A 21,791-nucleotide genomic window follows, 5' to 3' on the forward strand; every position below is an offset into this window, starting at 1 on the left:
CTGTGAATTATGGAGAAAGTTAAACAAAGGTTCCGTTTCAATATGTCCAAATAAGATTTCATGTGGAGTTAATTTTGTGTCTGATTGTATCGAGCTGTTGTATGCTATTAATGCGAGTTTCATTTTGTCATCGTGCGGTAGTTTATTTTTATATTGTTCACTAAGCAATCGACAATGTTCTCTCAAAGTTGAGTGGAATCTTTCGACGATCCCGTGTGATGCTGGATTATAAGGCGTAGTGAAATTAATCTTAATGTGATATAAATTAACTAATTCCTTAAGTAGTGCGAATTCTTTTCCTGCGTCAGTCGTTATTTCTGCAGGGACACCATAGTGTGCAAAGTAAGAAAGAAGTTTTGACATAACTGTTGAGCTATTTTTATCTTTTAATCTTTTAACTACTGCGAAACGAGAGAATCCGTCTACTATAGATAAGTAAAGCTTGCCTTCAATATCAACAACATCGCAAAAAATATGATTAAGTGGTCGCAAAGCTATTGGTGGCAATAACATTGGTGGACGCATTGGATGCCGTTCGTATTTGCCTGCCTTACAAATAGAGCAGTTATTAATATATTCGCGGATATCGGACATAATATTTTTCCACCAATATTTCCTACTAATATGCATTAAAGTTTCGGTAATACCGCGATGATTCGTTTTTCCTTCGTGATAACTTTTTATGATATCGATTCGCTTTTCCTTTTCAACTACGGTTTCCACTATTTCAGTACAACGAGTTATACGAATTTGAGGATTATGTTCTTTAGTGAGGATCTTTACCATTTCTTGATATAATTCATCTACGTAAAAGAAAGCGTAATAGTGAATACCTGGTTTTAAATACTCGCGTGCAAGTTTCCTGAGTGCTTCTCCTGGTCGTTTAGATGTATACAGGCTAACTTCTATGATTTCGTTACCGTCTTCCTTTCGCACGTTTATATTATCTAATTTATTGTGTAGTTTAAAATAAATTTGATGTGGCTTTTTATTTATGACATCATTCATAATAGGGATTCCCTGGTGTATGTTGTCATCTTGTGAGTGCTGTGTTTGGATTTCTTCGCGGTTATCATTGTAGTTAATTTGTTCATCCATGTCGCTACCGTTCTGAGCTAATATTGATTCATTATCGTTAAAATTAATTTTTACCCGTGACAAAGCGTCTGCGTTCGAGTTAATAGAGCCTTGTTTGTATTTTATTTCGAAGTCGAATTCAGCTAGTCGAAGTCTCCACCTAGTTAACCTAGAATTGGGGTCTTTTAAAGACATTAACCAAGTTAAAGGTTTATGATCGGTGTAAATGATGAACTTACGACCATATAAGTACGGTCTAAAGTGTTTGCAAGCCCAAACTATCGCAAGTAGCTCTTTTTCAGTTGTAGAATATTTAGATTCTGTATCAGATAAAGTTCTAGATGCATAAGCGATTGGTTTTTCGACATTATCTTCTTTCTGAGACAAAACCGCTCCTAACGCTATGTCACTAGCGTCTGTGGTAACAATAAATTGTTGATCAAAATCTGGATACTTTAAAATAGGTTCGTTGGTAATTAATTCTTTTAGCTTCTGTACTGACTTTAAAAACTCATCATCTATTATAATCTTGGCGCGTTTTTTTAAACATTTAGTCAATGGTTTTGTTATTTGAGCATAGTTATTAATGAATCTCCTATAATAGCCTGTCAATCCCAAAAAGGATCGTATTTCTTTTTCGGTTTTTGGTACTGGGAAATTAACTATGTCTTGTACTTTGCGTTGGTTAGGTGTTAGACCGTTAGGCGTTAACTCGTGTCCTAAGTACTCTACATGTTTTTGAAGAAACTCAGATTTATCTGGTTGTATTTTTAAATTATGTTGTCGCAAGCGTTCAAATACTTTTCGTAATTTTTGTATGTGCTCGTCCAACGAAGTTGAGTAAATGATTATATCGTCTAGATATACGAGGCATGTATTATATAAGAGGTCGCGTAATATTAAATCCATTAATCGTTGAAATGTAGCCGGAGCGTTTTTTAAACCAAAAGGCATGCGTAAAAATTCCCAATGTCCGTGATTAGTTGAAAACGCAGTTTTTTCGATATCTTCCTCGTGCATTTCTATCTGATGGTACCCACTCGCGAGGTCTAGCGTAGTGAAGTACTGAGCTCTACCTAATTTATCCAATATTTCCTCTATATTTGGCAGAGGATATTTATCTTCGATTGTCTTTGCATTTAATTGCCTATAGTCTATGACCATGCGCCATTTAACCTTACCGGATGCGTCAGGTTTTTTAGGTACAATGTGAACAGGACAACTCCAAGGGGAATTAGACTCACGAATAATGCCATTTTTAAGTAACTCGTTAACTTGTTTGTCTATTTCCTCTTGTTGTTTTGGTGGTTTCCTGTAATTGCGCACATAAATGGGTGTATCATCTGTCAAACGTAATTTATGTTTAACTGTATGGGTAAAGGTAAGTGGCTCTTGACCCGTATGAAACACGTCTTTAAATTCGTGTACTAACTTGGTAATTTTAGCTTTTTCTTCCATATTCATGTGATCCGTTCGAATCGTTAATTTACTAGCTTCCGTTTTGTTTATTTTAACATTGTCTAATACTTCCGATACAGATTTTAATCCATTCGGTATTGGTTGTAAGAAATTATCAAAATTATTTTTGAATTTTTGGGGCCTAGGACTTAGGTTTGTGACACCTAATCTATATTTGCCATCTATCACTGACACTAATGCACAATTAATGAGGACGGTGTTTGTCCCGATTTCAGGGATAAAGTATTCGCCGTCCGGTTTGTTAGATACACATGTAATTAGATTATCCGAGAGCGGATCGATTTTTGAGATTTTCTCCGGATAGTCTATGCTAATTGGAATTATTTTGTTTGGCATGATAAGTTCACACTTTTTTGGATGAATTATTGCGTTAAGCTTTAAAATCAGGTCCCATCCTATCATTCCCGCATATTTGGGGTCAAAGTCATAGATCAAAAATTCATGTTCTATGTCTTCGCCTAACGGGTATAATTTTAAATTAATAGCTCCTCGATGTTTTGTTTTACTATGAGCAGTCGTAATTGTAAACTCTTTATCGATAACTTTATTATTAAAATTCCTATTAGACTTCAATATTGATGATCCAATAAGGCACCTATTACTACCAGAATCTATTAAGATTTTTCCTCCCCATTCATCTATAGTGATATATGGGAGATGATCTTTATCTAAATAATTTAATTTTACGTCAATTCGTTTTGTGGTCCTGTTTCTTGAAAAAAATCATCGCCATCATACGTGTTGGGGTCATAATTATGTTCGTAATTACCATTATGTTCATTGGTATTTATTTGTGTATTAAAAACTTCTACCGGTCGCGGTCTTGGCGGACGATTTACAGGTCGCCTACTAGTCGCGGTTCTCATTGAAATATCACTATCTAAATGGTCAGTTAATCTTTGAGGTTGGTGTTTTGGCGGGTATGTTTGTCGCCATTGTTCCGGAGTTGGTCGCGGTTGGTTGGCCCAATGCATTTGATTGTTGTTGTTATTTAACTGCAGATTAGGATAAGATATTTGTGCGAATTGGTTAGATTGGTGTTGATTTACACGGTTTTGATTGAAATTCGGTTTTTGTATAGTATGTTGATTATAGTTTTTATTATTATAGTTAAATCTTGGATTAGATTTAAATGATTTTTCTTGTTTTCTCTAGAAGTACTCGGGGTGGACTTCTAACTCGTGTTTTAATTGATTATACGCGTCATCAAAAGTGGTGTGTTGCGCGGAACGGATTAATCGATCAGTCGCGATATCCAAGTGTTTACATAATTGGTCGATGCAAACGTTCTCCAAAATGGCTGTTGCTTGCGGTGAATCCGCTTTATTTTTCGCTGCGTACAAAAGTTCTTTTATCAGCAAATCCTAGAGCACTTTCGTTAGGGAACCGTTTAATGCGAGTGATTTCAGAAAGAATTTGTTCTATACTTCTAGTGTCACCAAATTTAGACCTTAAGGAATTTACAATTTCTTCTACCGTGTTGTTTGGCATGTGAGCAATTGCTTTAATTGCTTCCCCGCGTAACTTGCTTTTTAATATAATTGGAAACAGGGCCCTTGCGTCAGCGTCTGCTGCTCTAGCTAACATAGTAACTTGATTTAAAAAGAAATCTAAAGTTTGTCTATCACCTTCATATTTGGGCAAATATTTTTCGATCGTAGTATGATTCAGAGCCATTTTGATATAAAATTAATTAAATCCTAAAATATGAAATACAGAATGGAACTCTTCTTTTTTTTTTTAAAGAAAAAAAAAATGGTGGAAATGCGTACAAAATAATTAGGAAAATGAAAGGAAAATGTAGGAAAACTCACAGGGTAGCCGCCAGTGCGATGAGTACTGTGGTCTTCATAAGGCAGTGGTCGAATCTCTTCAGGTTGAAACCTTCCAGTTCGCGCCGACGATGTGTAGCCGCTGCTCGCTGGGAGACTCGCCCGTCGCTGTCACCAGTTAAGTGTCTTGAGAGAACGGAGGTCTTCTTATAAAACACCGATGAGGAGGTATTTACTTTATTTGATTTTACAATTACGAGTTTAATTCAATATAGTTTAGAAGCGCGAGGGTGTACCGGTACACCGAGCGATTCGGAGCTCACGTGTAGCCTGGTCGCTGGATGCGAACTAGATGAGGACTCGATGAGAACTCGATGAGAACTGTCTTCCGCTGGTCGGGATGGCCGCTTATATTCATCCCGAAACCGTGGGGATGCGTTGTCTGGAGTCACGTAGGCCATGAGAAGTTTCTGGAGCGTTTATGCTGTCGCTGCCATTAAGATAATGAAGAGTCGATCCCGTGGGACCGGCATTAATTGACAACCGCCATAAAATAGGTGATGCATTACATGCGCCTGTACTTGTATCAAAGGGTGCGTTTGTTTATCCCATTAGGTGCGTCTGCATTCCTTCTATCGACGCTGAAGATAATCTTTAATGTCTTGCCGTCGGTGTGTTGCTGGAGGTCGGGGATACGTGGGAAGCGTTCCTTAACTTATGACATAATGACAACAACAACACTTTTCGACTGACCTAATAAATAAAAGATTTCCTTAATAATTGTACATAAAGACATGAATTACAAATGTCGGTGCTATTGCTACTCGTCAACAGATGGCGCTAGAATTCTTATTTTGTAATGAAACGAACATAGCTGACCCACCTAACCCACAATGGTTTAGGAATGCGACTGTTTTAAACCGAAATCCTGAATCGTACCATGAGATTTTCAAAACATTCTCAAAACGAAATATATTATTTATTAATGTACACAAGTTTTAAAAATAAATAAAAACACCGTGTGATTCTGAGCATCTTAGGAGTAGGTATGTATTGTATAATACCTAGTTCTCAACCCTACTACAGTTAGCACTATGGCCTACCATGGGCCTACCTAATTCTCCTCTAACCACAGCTTTAGTCCATAGCTTTGTATCTGGAAGTGACATGAATGTTTATAAATATTTTCTGATGATAATGGCCAGATTCGCTCCAGGGGCCGATTTCTGAATTTCGATCGCTCGATTTCGTTCAATAATATCTCCACTACTAGGCATTTAAATTCTACTAATAGAATTAAAAACGAGTGGTCAATGGCACTAGATTCCCAATTTCTATCACTCGTATTTCAAAAATTAGCATTTCGCTGTTTTCCACAGATTTTCGAGTGACGAAATCGAGCGCTCGAAATTCAAAAATCGGTCTACAGCCTGTATTCCCTGATAATTACGATCTAAACTTATTCAAAGCGAGAGTTAACTAGGTAAAAGGCAAAAATTAAATTCAAATAAAGTGAGAGGGATCAATAGGTGGCAATAAAATACCCCTAAAATATCATTTTTATCTTTCCAGGACCAGCTGCCCCCACAATGAAGTCCCGCAACATGAAAAAACACAGTTCGAGTGCAAGGACGATAACAATATTGTGACAGTTCAATTCGGACATTAAACCATGACCGCAGAGCCCAGTTCCTACGAGATGGAGATCCGAACCGAGGAGAAAGAAAAGCCAAAACCAGCCTCCGGAAAGATCTTTTACAACCCCGGAGTTGAAGAGGAGACAGAAGAATCCAGCGTGTTTGACAGCTCGATGGTGGAGTCTCCGATGCTCGGGGTTGGGTTTAGAGGCAGCGGGTTCCTCAGGCCGCCGCTGACGCTGCATGCTTCGAACAGTCTACATAGGATCCCGACGTACAGTAGTTCTATTGGACAGAGCACTGTTTATCGACAGGATACGTGCAGGTAACTTTAATAACTTGTCAAGTTTCAAAATGTGACTGTTTTGTACATTGGAAGAGTCAATTGAAGAAATTTAACAACTCCTGTTAGGTAATTAGTTTTAATCTTACAAGTTACATATAAAACCGAGTCGCTAGTGCAAAAATCCTATGCTATTTATACAAGTCATTGGACAAATGTTTAAACATACAACATACAACGAGTTTTTTTCTAAGAAAGATAACATGTTTAAAACAAATATAACTTCACTACTTTGACAAATAGGTGATATTCTAGTACACTAAGTTAAAAGTGGTAGACGTACCTACTAATAAAATAATGAAGTATAGTGAACATGTGTGTTTAGGTTAGAACCGTGAGCCAGATGCATCCGCAAAATTGTTACAGGTACCTACATATTTACAAGCTTCGAACAAAACCAAACATCGAATCAATCATTTAGGATGCGCTACTATGAATTGCGGAGAATAATTGTGACGTTATCTATGAAAAGGGACCTTATTGTCGCTTACGCCATCATTAACGATGCTCCGATATAAATAGAATGCCGCGCGACGCTGTGCGGCGTAAGCGCCATCGACAATAAGTTTCCTTTTCATCGATAATGCCCCAATTATCTGACAGTAGGTACCTGACTATTTCTTATTTATTTAAAAGTTTTTCAATTATAAGTACCTATACAAGTACTTTGGCCACAGCATAAATATAAATATAGTCATATACATATACTCGTATACTTTTACATAGTAGTAGTATGTAGCATCGTCAGGAGAAGAGGTCAAATTGTGTAGGTACCGTAAAATGGGGTGAGTAGGGTCAAAACTGAAATTCAAACCTCGATAACATTTTATTTACATATGAAAACTGAATGGTGTATATAATAAGTGTTCCGGACGTTTGTGTTTCAGTTTTTATTTTATTTTGGGTAGTTCCATTTCATAACATTGACGATAAAGAGGAAAACCCACCTCACCCCGTAGTGCCTCGTATTTGGGGTGAGAGGGGTTTTCATACAAAGGTGATTTTGGAAGATTGTTGGATCGTTTTTTTTATTATGCGTATTACTATAGCTCCATTTTAAATTGGAATACATTATTTTTGTAGCAGTAGCCTTAAAAGCCCTTCTCACCCCCCTCTCAAACCTTCTCTCCTCATTCATAACCCTCCTCCGCTAAACCTACTCACCCCGTTTTACGGTATCAATAATTTTATATTAATAATAGATCTCTGCTCGCGTCGCGTGTTAAAAATCTGTGATCTTATGATCTATGTAATTTTAATGGTACCTATCTGAGTGAAACTCTTTAAATAATAGCTATCGATAATTTAATAATTGAAATGCGGTGTTATTGTTGAGGGTACGAGCCCTGAATCACCATCCTTGAAAGTACTATCTAATCGGTAAACTTAGATAAGTGACTTCACTTACTTATCGAAATATTTTGTTGAAATATTTATTCGCAATTCAGTATCCGTTGTGATTCTTTGTTAGTTTTTAAAAAAGTTATCCTATTTTATTCCATAGAATTTTTAATTAAAATCTTTGAGCGTCAGACGCCATTTTTGAAAAAAATAGAAGCCATAGTGTAAAGTGAGAATTATATTCTGGATTTTTTTCTGGAATATTCTATGTTCAGACTTCAGTTTTTTGTGTCTTTCTGTATAGAAAACACGTGAAAAGTGTAAGAAAATGCGTCGTAGACGTAAATAGTGATAAGGTAGACATTATCGTTGTTGACCAAGAGTGCTCCAGTTCTGTTTGAATTAATCACCAGTGACAAGGTATGCCGCTAGTCTATAGTCAGGAGGTTGTTTACTGGTTGTTAATCACCAGACAAAATAAGTGAAACAACATTGAATAATTAAATGACTTTAGACAGTAAAATAGGTTTCAAAAACTCAAGTCAGACAGTCGTGTTTATATCAGCAAGTAGACACAAACCTTCAAGAAAAGAGCGTACTTTGATTAATAAGATAAAAAATCAATTAACACAACAGCGTGCTCCGTATTGACTCATTTTCCAGTCAACTTCATGTAGGTATATTTCTATTAACATTTTCATTTATAAGATTAATTTTGTTTCCAACTGTAGTCTTGTGACAAGCTATGAAACAAAATTATTTCAGGTTTCTATGTTTTATGAATACCCCCCATTGTACACACACACACACACACACTCACAGTTCTTCACATGGTATACATCGTACACGTATCTAAGTACCTATAGTGACCTATTAAGAAACTTTTATTTTTAGGAAATTCACCAGCGATATTAGTGGACTCTTTAATACGTGCATATGAAATAAATGTATGACTCATGTCATGAGCTCTTGTATAAATAAGTGGTGCTGAATTTAGACAACCATTACGATTTGACAGAGTAGACTCTAATACCCTCTCAAATCGTGTATGTACCTATTTATTTTACCTACCAATAAAAATGGAGGACATAAAATATATACACGATACACAATATAAAATAAATTAAAAACTAACTTAACTAATAAAAGCTATGTAAACAAATAATATTTATAAAGTCGATTATTGAAATACAGTTAGTGATGTATCGATGACGAGCAATTCGAGCAAAGTTACTTAATTTTCTGAATGTAGGTACATGAACAATGACGGCATTTCTCACTTATTTTATGAACCGGCTTACCCGAAGGCTAATTGCCCGAAGTGTCACTTTCCAAGGCTCACAAACAAAAAGGTAAACACGGAGAGACACGCCATAATCTGCCAAATCCACAAAAATCCTCTAACACTGATATGTGTCTAGGTAATCTTGATTAATCGCTTCTCGAGACATTTCCACTACGCTATGAAATTACCTATTTAGAAAAAGTAGTTTGTATTTTGGAAACCTAAAGGGGCCCACTGATTACCAGTCCGCCGGACGATATCGGCCTGTCAGTTGTTCGGAACTGTCAACTTTTTGTTGACATGTACATACCTATTGAATGATACTTAAAGTAGGTATAATATAATTTTATATTCGGTTATTTACTTCACTTATCTCGCCCTCTGCATACTCCAACTAACTAGTCATATCGCAAATATATTGAAAAAAAAAAGTATTACTGCGGACGTTGCGCGCATTTTCTGAACGTGGATATTTGTGGGAATTATGCATGTATAATGTTTGAATGCAATAAAGCTTACTTTTTATTTTACATAGATAATACTATTTTTATCTTGAGCCGTTCGACAGCAAAGTGCAAAGTAAATAGTTTTGGGTAGCTCATCGTACACAAGAATACCATATAAGTTCTGTAATGTAGTGCATAATTGTTTTCGAAACGTTGGTATTTGTCACGCTACTTCTGTCAACCTCAGTGCATTTTGTACCAAGACTGACTGAAATAGCAAGACATGTTAGTCCGTTTCTCTACATACCATCTGTATGTACACACACTAAGACAGCTGACGGGCAAAAAAATCTTAAGGGTACAATCACCTTTAAGATTTTTTATAAACCTATGCCTATGATTATAACAAACCAATGTAGTCATATTTAATTTCACAAACGGGTCTACCGCGATATAATTTCATTGTTTTTATCTTAAATTCCGACGTTTCAGCTGAGTTGCACCAGCTGCGCGTGTTGCTGAGCGGTAGACCCGTTTGTGAATTTAAATATGTGTACAAAACACGAGAGTTTAAAGTGTTATATAAGCCAATAACTATGGAGCTAACCCCGAATCACGGAAAAAAATCTGTTGTTCCATAGAAAATATAGATATTAAATACATAAATAAATAAAAATAAAAAATAAAAAAGCCTTTATTGCCATGTAACTACATAGTTAAAACATACTTAAACACATGAAATAAATACAATTTAAACAGTTATATAACAATTAAATAGTTATAGTTTTTGTAATGTAAGTGAGTGTCACATGGCCCCAGTTAGGGTAAAGGCCTCCTCCATCAGTTTCCATTGTTTCCTGTCCTGCGCTTTCAAGATCCAGTCTCTACCAGCTTTCTTTTGAATTTCGTCTATCCAGCGTTCTTTTGGCTTCCCTCTGCTCCTCTTACCAGTGGGGCCCATCCACTCGGTTACCCGTTTCGTCCATCTTTGGTCTGTGATTCGATATCTGATTGTGATTCGATATCTGTCTGTCTGTGATGTGGTCTGTGATGTGATTGATCTGTGATATGTGATTATATATTAAATACATACATACATATAATCACGGCTATTTCCCGGAGGGGTAGGCAGAGACCACGGATTTCCACTTGCTACGATCCTGACATACCTCTTTCGCTTCCGTTACTTTCATAACATTCCTCATACACGCTCAGGATTTCCCCGATCTGATGATCGGAGAAAGTCCGCTGAGGTCTGCCCCTTCCAACTCCCTCTTCTACTTCTCCCTTATACACATACACTATACATTATTATGACATATTATGATTCGCCGAAACAACAGATTATGGTCAGACATAACAAAATCACTCTATATAAAGGAAATAGCTAGCTAGTAAGGTTCAGTATAATCCAGTACCCCCCAGGGTCCAGCACGCGCGCCCCGTCAGTCTTCATCAGTTACTGACACATGTACACTTGATGCACTCGCCACGCGTATGCAAGTGCATGATTACTACGATTATAATGTACGGTACGGGGGCGAGTCCTATACGTGCCAAGTGGATTTAATAAGACATCTGCGTCACTGCAGCTGTAATGCATTCGTGATATTTTCACTTTTTTTAGGGTCCCGTACCTCAAAAGGAAAAAACGGAACCCTTATAGGATCACTCGTGCGTCTGTCTGTCCGACCATTCCCCCCCTCCACTTTATCTCCGAAACTACTGCGTCAAAATTTTTGAAAAAAATACACAAAATAGTTCCTTACCTATTTGAACGATGATAATAGTTTTCAAAATACGCGTCGCGAAGACGAACGAGTGACTCTATCATCAGAGCACGACGGTACTTACCTAAATTGTGTTTTATGTACCTACGAGTGTAGGTACTTATAAGCAGAGCTCGGCGGGGGTGAACTATGTTATGTTCCTTATAATATGATATGCAGGCCTCGGAGTTTTTTTAGCACGGTAAGACTAAGGAGAGCTATGGAGTCTTTGTTAACATTAAAATTAAATTCATACTCATACTCATCCTCATTAATTAAGTTCGTCCGAATCGTTTTATAAATACTTAGACTACTTATATGTAATTAATTCTGTTTACATATATTTAATTAAATGTTATATTATAAAAAAGTAATAATATGTATATGTGTATGTTAATATTATTATATTACCCATATTGCAGTGTCATCGCTCCAATATTTTATTTAAGTACTTAACGTACCTACATACTATAATTACTGTTAAGATAAGGATATTGGTGTCTTGAAAATGATGCCCAATAATATAATATGTATATGTGTATGTTAATATTATTATATTACCCATATTGCAGTGTCATCGCTCCAATATTTTATTTAAGTACTTAACGTACCTACATACTATAATTACTGTTAAGATATTGATATTGGTGTCTTGAAAATGATGCCCATGAATGCGACTTACGACGTTTATACTGCCCATTATGTGTGAACGAACTGTTTTGTAGACGTAAGGAAGAGTAACGCATAACTATTCTAAAATATTGTAGGTCTATATCAACCTTAATGAATAATAAACAGTTTTAATATCTATGGAATATCGTTTTAATATGTCGAATACGTATTACCAATGTTTATAATCATAGGTTGCATGTCTTAAGTACTTTTTTAAGTGATAGGCCACTTATGATTAAACCTCTTTACCTAAATATGTGTATGAGTAAATCAGATGTCACATTATGTCATGAATATATAGTTACGTATTTCGTTATTGTGATGATCGCTGATATTTATTAGGTCTAGAGCTGTACATAATTTACTTGTACTTAATTAATGAGGATGAGTATGAGTATGAACTTAATTTTAATGTTAACAAAGACTCCATAGCTCTCCTTAGTCTTACCGTGCTAAAAAAACTCCGAGGCCTGATGATATGACGCAAGACTTGTCAAATTATAAGGTAAATGGCTCACCCCCGCCGAGCTCTGCTTATAAGTCCTATCCAAGTATCTTCTTTATTCTAAATTCACCAACAATCTAATAATATTATTAAAAAAAAATCAGATAATTTTTAGTCGTTTACATTACAATCATTTAACTAATACCCTCAATGTATTTTTTTCGGCCATCCTGTATGTTTATACATATTGCAAGTTAATAAAAAATCTGTAAAGGATTAAATGTGTAGGTAATAGTCCAGTAAAAATGTAAATTTTACAGGATTATACATATAACTATAATATTTATTATAGTGACTCTCAGCAAGACCTAGGTAAGTAGGTACTTATTTAAAAGCAAAATTATTTGCAACCTTACTTAGGGGAAACTGGGGAGGGTTGATCACCCCTTTTATTTTTAGCAAAAATTTTCTTAACTATTGGCTGTTTTGAAAAACTTTATAGACCATACGATTCAGAATTTATATGTCCATCGATAGTTTGAATGACAACAGATTTGTGCAATAAATTAGACCATTATTTCATGAAAACCCATACTGTAGACTTTTACCATGTGTCCCCTATGTTAGGGAGACTTGTTTACCCCTAATTGGGAGCCTTGATTCTAGGGGGATCAAGTGTCCCTGGTTCTTGGGACACATGGTAAACAGATTTTTACCATGTCTCCCCATACCAGATTCTCATTTACTATATAACTCGGATCGCTATTAGTAATGCATCTAGAATTTGGAAAACACACAGCAAACATATATATATTGTATCTTCCATACTTTGAGGTTGTATTCCCGGTTATCAGATGTGTTAGTCCGATGGGATCAAGTCTTCCATATTTGGGGACACTTGGTAAAAAGATTTTAAGCGGAAATGCCATACTTCGAGGGTTGTATCTACATTAATTTATTAACTTTACCTACAGGAAATTAATATATTAAGGTATGAAACACATAATAATCCATAATCTTATGATTTCAAAATACAATGTAATTGTATTTTCCATAAAACAACATAAAATTTGGAATCAATTTTTGTGCCAACACAAGTAAAAAAAAATCAGAAATCAAAGTTATAAACATAAAATTTTTTGTAACAAGCAAGCTAAAGCTTTTAAAGTTCTTTTGAATGTATTTTTAGCTTCAGATACAGCATATTTTTATTTTCTATTGGTTTTTACCCTTCTCTGGTCGTTATTATTTACTAAAAGTTTATAAATTTACCACGCACGTTCTGAGGACGGTGTTTGAGCTGCATAATCCTAAAATCCTTTCTACGGACCGTCGTCGGTTCTATAGTATAAAAGGTCGGAGGGCCATTGAAATTGCACCTCATCCATTAAAACAAATATCGTTTGGTTGAGTGTTGTTTGTCGACCCCGGAACATCCCTAGTGTGTAAAACGTTTAAGTTGATAAACAAGACCAAGTGCGGGTAGTTCGTAAAATGTCGATGTCAACTTTAGTCAGTCTTTTCCGAGACCACGGGGACAATTCCGTTTTCGAAACGTCGGAGGTATAATTGAAAACTAAATTATACAATTAATAAACAATAATGAGTCAACCTTGAAAATTTTAATCAGTGTTTCTCTGGTCGTACTTTCGCGGCATGATTTCCAAAAGAAAAGAAAATATTTATGATAGCTCTATGAATCATTTTGTAAGTAGATTGCTTACAAGGTGTACTTGATCCATGTGGGGGTGACATGATCCCGGAATCATATCTCCCCTGGAGAAAACGACTAAGTCTCCCCAAACATAGCAAGATTATAAAACGTGCCGTACTCGAAACTTGTGTTCGCGTATTTCAATGTAATCCAAGTTAATCATCACTTCAATAAACAACAAATAAAATAAGCACACTCACTAACATAATTTCCATCCCATGCTATAAAATAAATCCACGTAAAGCTTACCGAAAATTGAATATAATACGCAGAAAATCTTTTACCGTCCGCCATTTTTAAACCACTGACTTCTTCGATACAGCGCCATGACAGAACGTGAAGTTAGGAACGAATGAATGAGTGTTGCTAGCGTAAAAAATTGTATTTCGTTTGGTTTAATAAAAAATGATGTTTACCAAGTGTCCCCTAGGGATCGACCCTCCCCACCCTCACCTATTTATTTGTTAAATCATTACGTATATATCGTGTCACCAAGGTGCTTATTTTAATATCACGACTAAAATGTCGCCTTATTTGCTCGAGATACAATAATGTCGTGAGTAAATTTGTTTATACGGAGGTTTCGTGTGAATTATGTGGAAATATTATTTAAAAATATCGGTAGCAAAAAGTAACGAAAAGTAATGGTACAATGGTGAATTCTCCCTCTCTTTCTCTTCCTAGCTATATAGCTACATATGTATCCCACAATTTTAAATTCTTCTCGGTTTTAAATATAATATTAATTCCGTAAATCTCGCTGTTTAGTTAAGAGTGGCCAATTTGGATTTCCGTAGTTAGTAAAAGTTGTTTTGACACAGCACTGAAAAAATAATTGATGTAACTTTTTAGGGTTCGGTAGCCAAATGGCAAAAAATTGAACTCTTATGGATTCGTCATGTCTGTCTGTCTGTCCGTCCGTATGTCACAGCCACTTTTTCCGAAACTATAAGGACTATACTGTTGAAACTCGGTAAGTAGATGACTGTGTACCGCATTAAGATTTTCAAACAAAAATAGAAAAAAAACAATACATTTTGGGGGTTCCCCATACTTAGAACTGAAACTCAATTTCATCAAACCCATACATGTGAGTATCTATGGATAGGTCTTCAAAAATGATATTGAGGTTTCTAATATAATTTTTTTGTAAACTGAATAGTTTGCGCGAGAGACACTTCCAAAGTGGTAAAATGTGTCCCCTCCCCCCTCCCCCCTGTAACTTCTAAAATAAGAGAATGATAAAACTAAAAAAATATATGATGTACTACCATGCAAACTTCCACGAATTTGAACGAGATCTAGTACGTAGTTTTTTAATACGTCATAAATCCCCTAAATACCGTTCCCTTCATGGGCGAGTCCGACTCGCACTTGGCCGCTTTTTTGTTTTTCTAAAACGCCACACCCACTTCCTGCCTACAATAATTATAAAGAAATCGAAGAAGTAAATCGACAGCAGTGTGAAGAATACGTGAACAGTTCATAAAAACTTCGAATATTTGTAGGTTACTAATGTTATTCCACACTCCACTCACTCTTTTCAATTATAGAGTAAATTACTGAATCAATAAAAAATAGTTCGCAATAATATTGAAAATGTTACCAATAACTTGATCATGTAAAGTGGGTGTGTACTGTAGGTGTGTGAGGAGTATACAATGAAGATCGACCTTCGAAATGATCAGGAGTAACAAATTAGAGGGGGGGCATTAGCGGCCCAATTCGCACTTGTCAAATTGGCTATTTAATGAAAAGTTTGCGGCCATCTTGGTAAATAGAGGATGTAGCGATTTATAAATTAATTGAAGTACCTAGTGTCGCAGTGTGTTTTGCGGAAAAACACTCGGATGAAAACTTATCAGAATTGCGTGAATACATTTGACAAGTGTAATAGTAATAGTAATTTATTTGCTTTAAATGTAGTACAATTGTGGTGTTACAATGGTTGAGTGAGCGTACATTCAGACTTTAATAAGTCATGCAAATTATTTCTATTTTATTATTTCTAAACTTATAATTACTATTTACATATTTAGCTTAAACATTAACGAAGATTACATGTAAACAGATAAGAAAGGAAAAGGCAAGAGAGAACCATCTATTTTCAATTTAAAAATAGAATTCAAAATGGAAAAATAAGTGGAAGCAAACAAGACAAAATCTAAGGCCGCCTGCTCCTAAACCATGATCTGATTCCATCGTAGTTACATAATCATATTCAAAAGGAAAGAAAATCCGTTCTTTGGGTTATTAAACCCATGTTTCTCTTTTCTCGCTCAGGTGGCAGACACTTTATTAAAAATAAGTGTTTGCCAAATAAATCATTTTTGGTACAAGCTTTTATTGCTGATTAAACTACTATTTCCACTGACAACGAATACTCATCGAGACCATTCTAATAAAACCGTTTAAAAACCCCAAACACAATTGCGTTGAGTTGTTTTATCACAGAGTTCCTATGGCCACTTCCTGTCTACATCATCATGGTACCATAATATTGCATTGTCACCCGACTTACACACGTACGCAAATTTTCAGCTTCATCGGAAACCGAGAAGTAGGTCAAATTTAACTTGCAAGATTTGACCCGTACAAACATACATAGTTACAAACAATGCAAGTTAAGTAAAAGCTTGTAACAAGTGCCTGCCCACGGAGAAAGCGTCGCTTTCTAACGATAATGTACCTACCTAAGAAAAAGAGAGAATGAGATCTTTACTTGCATAACAGGTATATTAGATACATGGACCCTGGAACCGGTGTAGCAAAATCTGAAGGACGTAATATCACAAAGTTCACTTACTTATTATTATAACATTTGACTTACACTTAGGTTCTAATAACTAAGAATTTTCTAAATTGCATTTATATACTTGGTCAACCAGATCTTGACAGTAGAAAAAGGCGGCAAATTTGAAAAATGTAGGCGCGAAGGGATATCGTCCCTTCAGATATTCTTTTACTGACAAGATTTGGTTGACCAGCTATAACTAAGTAACATATAAGAATGACGCATGACGTGACTTAGGACTCGCTTCGATCATTCCTCGAAAGAACAGATTAATCATGTAATCTTTAATACTGAAAACAGGAAAATGTTATCTTTAAGTAATGTACATTTTTATATGAAGAGATAAAATCAGTCCATTGTTATTGAAAACAATAAGATGCGTAGGAAATATATGTGGTTATATGGCGCTTGAATGAAGGCGTTCCTAAACTAAATACTTTAATACCTACAGACAATTATGTTATACAATAACTACGGTAAAACGGGGTGAGTAGGTTTCGCGGGGAGAGGTGGGTTATGAATGGGGAGAGAAGGTTTGAGAGGGGAGTGAGAAGGGATTTTAAGGCTACTGCTACAAAAATAATGTATTCCAATTTAAAATGGAGCTATAGTAATACGCATAATAAAAAAAAATCGATCCAACAATCTTCCAAAATCACCTTTGTATGAAAACCCCTCTCACCCCAAATACGAGGCACTACGGGGTGAGGTGGGTTTTCCTCTTTATCGTCAAAGTTATGAAATGGAACTACCCAAAATAAAATAAAAACTAAAATACGTCCGGAACACTTATTATATACACCATTCAGTTTTCATATGTAAAAATAAAATGTTATCGAGGTTTGAATTTCAGTTTTGACCCTACTCACCCCATTTTACGGTATATAGTAAAATGATGAATAGTAAATGCACGGTAAAAAATGTGAAAAATTTAGTTTACAAATTATTACCACTAAATACTGTAGAAGAGCAGAGATACAGATAAATAAATTTTCATCCCTTCCCAATAACATCTGTAAAGTTCTACAAATTGTACAATATTATAAGTAGTGCAAGTTGTATAGGAATTGTTACAGTAGTTTACCTATGTGTATTTAAGTATGTACAAATTGTGTTTATAATGTTTATCATCAAACAAAATTGCTTAATATTTATGACAGTAAAAATATTAAAAAGTTTAAATTGAGTTATCATAAATTCGTTAAAAATACCTGCAACTCCAAAAAAATACTTAAACGAGTCCTCCAGAATAGCACCACCCTGTAGTTCCTTCCCGACGTCAATACGGGCACTTGCTGAAAATGATTTTCCGTAGTTTGCTGATAATTTTGATTAAGCATCTCGCGATACAATTATACAGTGTTTAGCGCGTCGTTGTGCGGAGCGGCAGTCGTGACCGCGGCATTATCGCACGATGCTTCAGGAGCGCGCGCGCACGGGGATGGAGCAGACAGTCGCCCGCCAGTGAGGCGCACACACCTGCCATGCACGCCGACCCCGAGTCCCCAGCCTGCCGAGAGGAGCAGCAGCTCCTGCCCGACGAATGGCTCAAAGTCAAGACAGTCCCCGCTAACGGGAACCTCTCCCCTGGCGTGTACTACCCCACGGCCAGCAAGAGGTTCGTCGATCCGCGCAACCCTGTGCCGTCGCCGAGTCCAACGTACTGTTTCGCTTTTTGTTTTTCGTCCCGCATCCCTTACGTGTTTCATGTTACATTTGGGCACACAAGCTCTACTAGGCTTCAAATGAAAGGGTTTTTTTTATACATTGTGTAAATGTGTAGCGTAAAAATTGATCATCGAATAGTTTGGGGGTATTTTACACTTGTCACCGTGTCCTAACACGGAGAAAACTATTTTACTTACGAGTTAAACAAAGCTGGATAGACTTTCCCCCTTCGTTATCGCTTATACTATAAAACTCATCGAAATCATTAGGCGCATTGCTCGTTTTATAGTATAGGATAATTAACATAAGATAGGTATTCTCTAAGTTTAACTAGTACACATTATCGACATTAACATTGACGAAGGTCGCCACCGTACTGACGATGCAAGCGTGAACTAGGCATTCTCATTTACAAACGCATAAGTAGATCATAACGAGAAGCCATTCATGCGGATAGTTGTAACGAGTCATTTGTTCTTTACAGGAGCCGATCACATAGGCACGGAGCCACGCGGAGAACGAGGCGGCGAGCCATTCTCAAAAATGGAGAGTGTAATATCCTCAAGTCAAAGATCTCGCAACGGCGTCTTAGATTCCTACAAGACATGTTCACCACCTTAGTAGACGCCCAGTGGCGATGGACTCTGCTCGTTTTCACATTATCCTTTATCCTCTCCTGGCTTGGATTCGCATTGATTTGGTGGCTAATTGCATTCACACATGGAGACTTAGAAGAAAACCACCTCCCAACCAACCAAGAAAGCTCAGACTGGAAACCGTGTGTGTTCAACATTTATGATTTTACATCGTGCTTCCTGTTCAGTATTGAAACTCAACATACTATTGGCTACGGATCTCGTACGACCACCGAAGAGTGTCCGGAAGCGATATTTATTATGTGCCTTCAAAGTATCGTGGGTGTTATGATCCAAGCTTTCATGGTCGGTATTGTGTTCGCTAAAATGACGCGACCGAAACACAGGACACAGACTCTACTGTTCTCGAAATACGCGGTCGTTTGTCAGAGAGATGGAGAGTTATGCTTAATGTTCAGAGTCGGTGATCTCAGGAAGTCGCACATTATTGGTGCGAGTGTGAGAGCGCAACTTATTCGCTCGAGAACCACCAAGGAGGGTGAGGTGTTGTCTCATTACCAAACAGAATTAGAATTGAACGCAGACGGATGCGACAGTAATCTGTTCTTCATCTGGCCGATCACTATGGTGCACCGAATCAATGCCGAGAGTCCGTTTTACGGTGTGTCTGCAGCGGATGTGTTACAGGAAAGATTCGAAATAGTAGTTATTTTAGAAGGTACGATTGAGTCGACGGGACAGACGACGCAAGCTCGTTCTAGTTACACCACCAGTGAAATCATGTGGGGGCACAGGTTTGCGCAGCTAGTGACGTACAACCGCGAGCGCCAGGGCTACGAGGTGGACTACTCGAAGTTCGAGGAAACGACGCAGGTGGATACTCCGCTTTGCTCCGCCAAAGAGCTGGACGAGTTCTACGGCAGCCAGACTGATCGCCGATCTATCGGTGAGTTCATTTTCCAAGTGAAATCTCGTGGTGTTGGTGGCTGGCTCTATATGCGACAAACTAATCAACAAAAGCTTTAACATGTATTCTGTATTCTCTGTCAACTCAGTCCTGCCAAAAATAACCTAGTACCTAATCGATATAACTCCACGCATATCACCGTCACTGCTGGCATACTTTACGTTACTAAAGTTACGCAGATGTCTGATGTTATCGGTGCTTTAATTTATTTGGGGTCAGCTGGTGAAGGGTCTAGATATAGTTCCTATCATATGCTGTAATGATAATTAATTAATTATGTAAGTCCCTTATATAGGTCATTTTATGTTTTTAACTATTTTTTCCTGTAAATATTATACAAAACCAGTTCTTAAAATGCTAATGTTTTTAATCTCTAAAGGCCCTTTTTAGGATCAAATTGTCTCTCATGACGTCAAGTTTTTCGAAAATTATTATAACACTTTCTTTCGGAGCTTCAGAGTTAAAAATAAAATTCTTTATTAGGTCTTTGTGTTATTAGGACATCTGCTATATCAGCATTAGTTTTTAGGTAGTTATATCTGACCAAAAGCGCCCATCAATTATTTGTGCCAAAATTATAACAAAGTAATTCCATGCGCCGATACCTAAACTCTAAATATTGTAGTCGAACCTATCGCATATGTTTTAAGTAGTGCAAATATGTTCATATTTAATTCCTATTCAAGGCACTGAAGTATCCTTATTATTCATTAGATCATGTATTCACGTGCATGTCACAATGTCTACCTGCACTGGCTACTGTATTCAGCGCCGCATACTGCATCTTGATTTGTTCATTGTTTTCTTTGAGTACCTACATTTATCTACACTTCACTGATTTGATTTATTATCATTTGTAATCAGTGTAAAATATTTACTTTATTTTGTTTGACAACAATGACACTACGAAAGATTTAATTACCATGGTACTTGACGATTCAAAGCGGTATTTCATTATAGTCAATTTTGATCGAAAGTTTTTTTATGCGTACTCGTACGAACTGATATTGTTCCTTGTTATGAGGTGTAAATAAGATGCTAACTTGTAGGACCTAATTTATTTAAATCACTTCAGTGGTTCGTGTTGTACGTAATTAGGACGTATATGCACAGTGTCGTCATTTTCACGTGATTCATTTACTTCGATTTCAGTAAATATCATATAATTACTTAGGTATAATAGTCAAAGCTTCCGTAAAAATCGAGACGAGTCTGTTTTACCTCGCTGACAATTTGAAACCTGACACTGTCTTTTTCCTGTCCATTTCCAGGTCAATAAATAATGATGCTACTGATGATGATAACTTCAATATTTTCTTGTGGGACCAGCAATGTAGGTACCTACGGCAATATGTCACTGTAAGGTGACAATTGTCAGCGTTGTGAAACAAGGGCCAGGATCAGGATCTCTCGTCTCGTTCGTCTACACGTTTTTAAATTTACTAATCACCTTCCTAGAGTCTCCGCGGAAAGAGAAGAGTCGTGAAATGTATGGGATCCAGTACATTCTACGACTCTTCCCGCACAGACACTATGACTATTAGATTTATTTAAGGCAATCACTTTAAAGAAGACGCTATTAAATTTGATTTTAGTAAGGGGACATGATAGTACCATTTTGCCAATTTATTTTGATATATAGACAAAGGATCCCCCTTTCTGCGGCAGGAAGTTGTCCAGATTCCGACGGCGTTTAAGAATATTGACTCCAATAAAAGTCAATTTAGTACCGCTTACTGTTAACCAAGACCATTCTAGTTTTAAGCGTAACTCTAACGACCATACT

At 36.6% G+C, this 21,791-nt stretch overlaps 1 protein-coding gene across 2 annotated transcripts in view; it reads left to right on the forward strand.

Annotated features, from left to right (window-relative positions):
- Nucleotides 1-21,791, forward strand: part of LOC134650910 (G protein-activated inward rectifier potassium channel 3-like) — a 37,554-nt gene that overhangs the window by 14,105 nt on the left and 1,658 nt on the right. The window contains exons 2-3 of one of the 2 annotated variants that reach the window (XM_063505858.1): nucleotides 5,901-6,290; nucleotides 18,927-19,984. In XM_063505858.1, the coding sequence (XP_063361928.1) occupies nucleotides 6,001-6,290; nucleotides 18,927-19,984 (1,348 nt within the window). In that variant the 5' untranslated portion in view covers nucleotides 5,901-6,000. Of the gene's footprint in view, nucleotides 1-5,900; nucleotides 6,291-18,134; nucleotides 18,393-18,926; nucleotides 19,985-21,791 lie in introns of those variants that run through there. The other variant, XM_063505859.1, reaches the window with a different exon arrangement.

The sequence above is a fragment of the Cydia amplana genome, chromosome 9 (genome assembly GCF_948474715.1).
Source record: "Cydia amplana chromosome 9, ilCydAmpl1.1, whole genome shotgun sequence".
In the NCBI taxonomy this organism is placed as follows: domain Eukaryota; kingdom Metazoa; phylum Arthropoda; class Insecta; order Lepidoptera; family Tortricidae; genus Cydia; species Cydia amplana.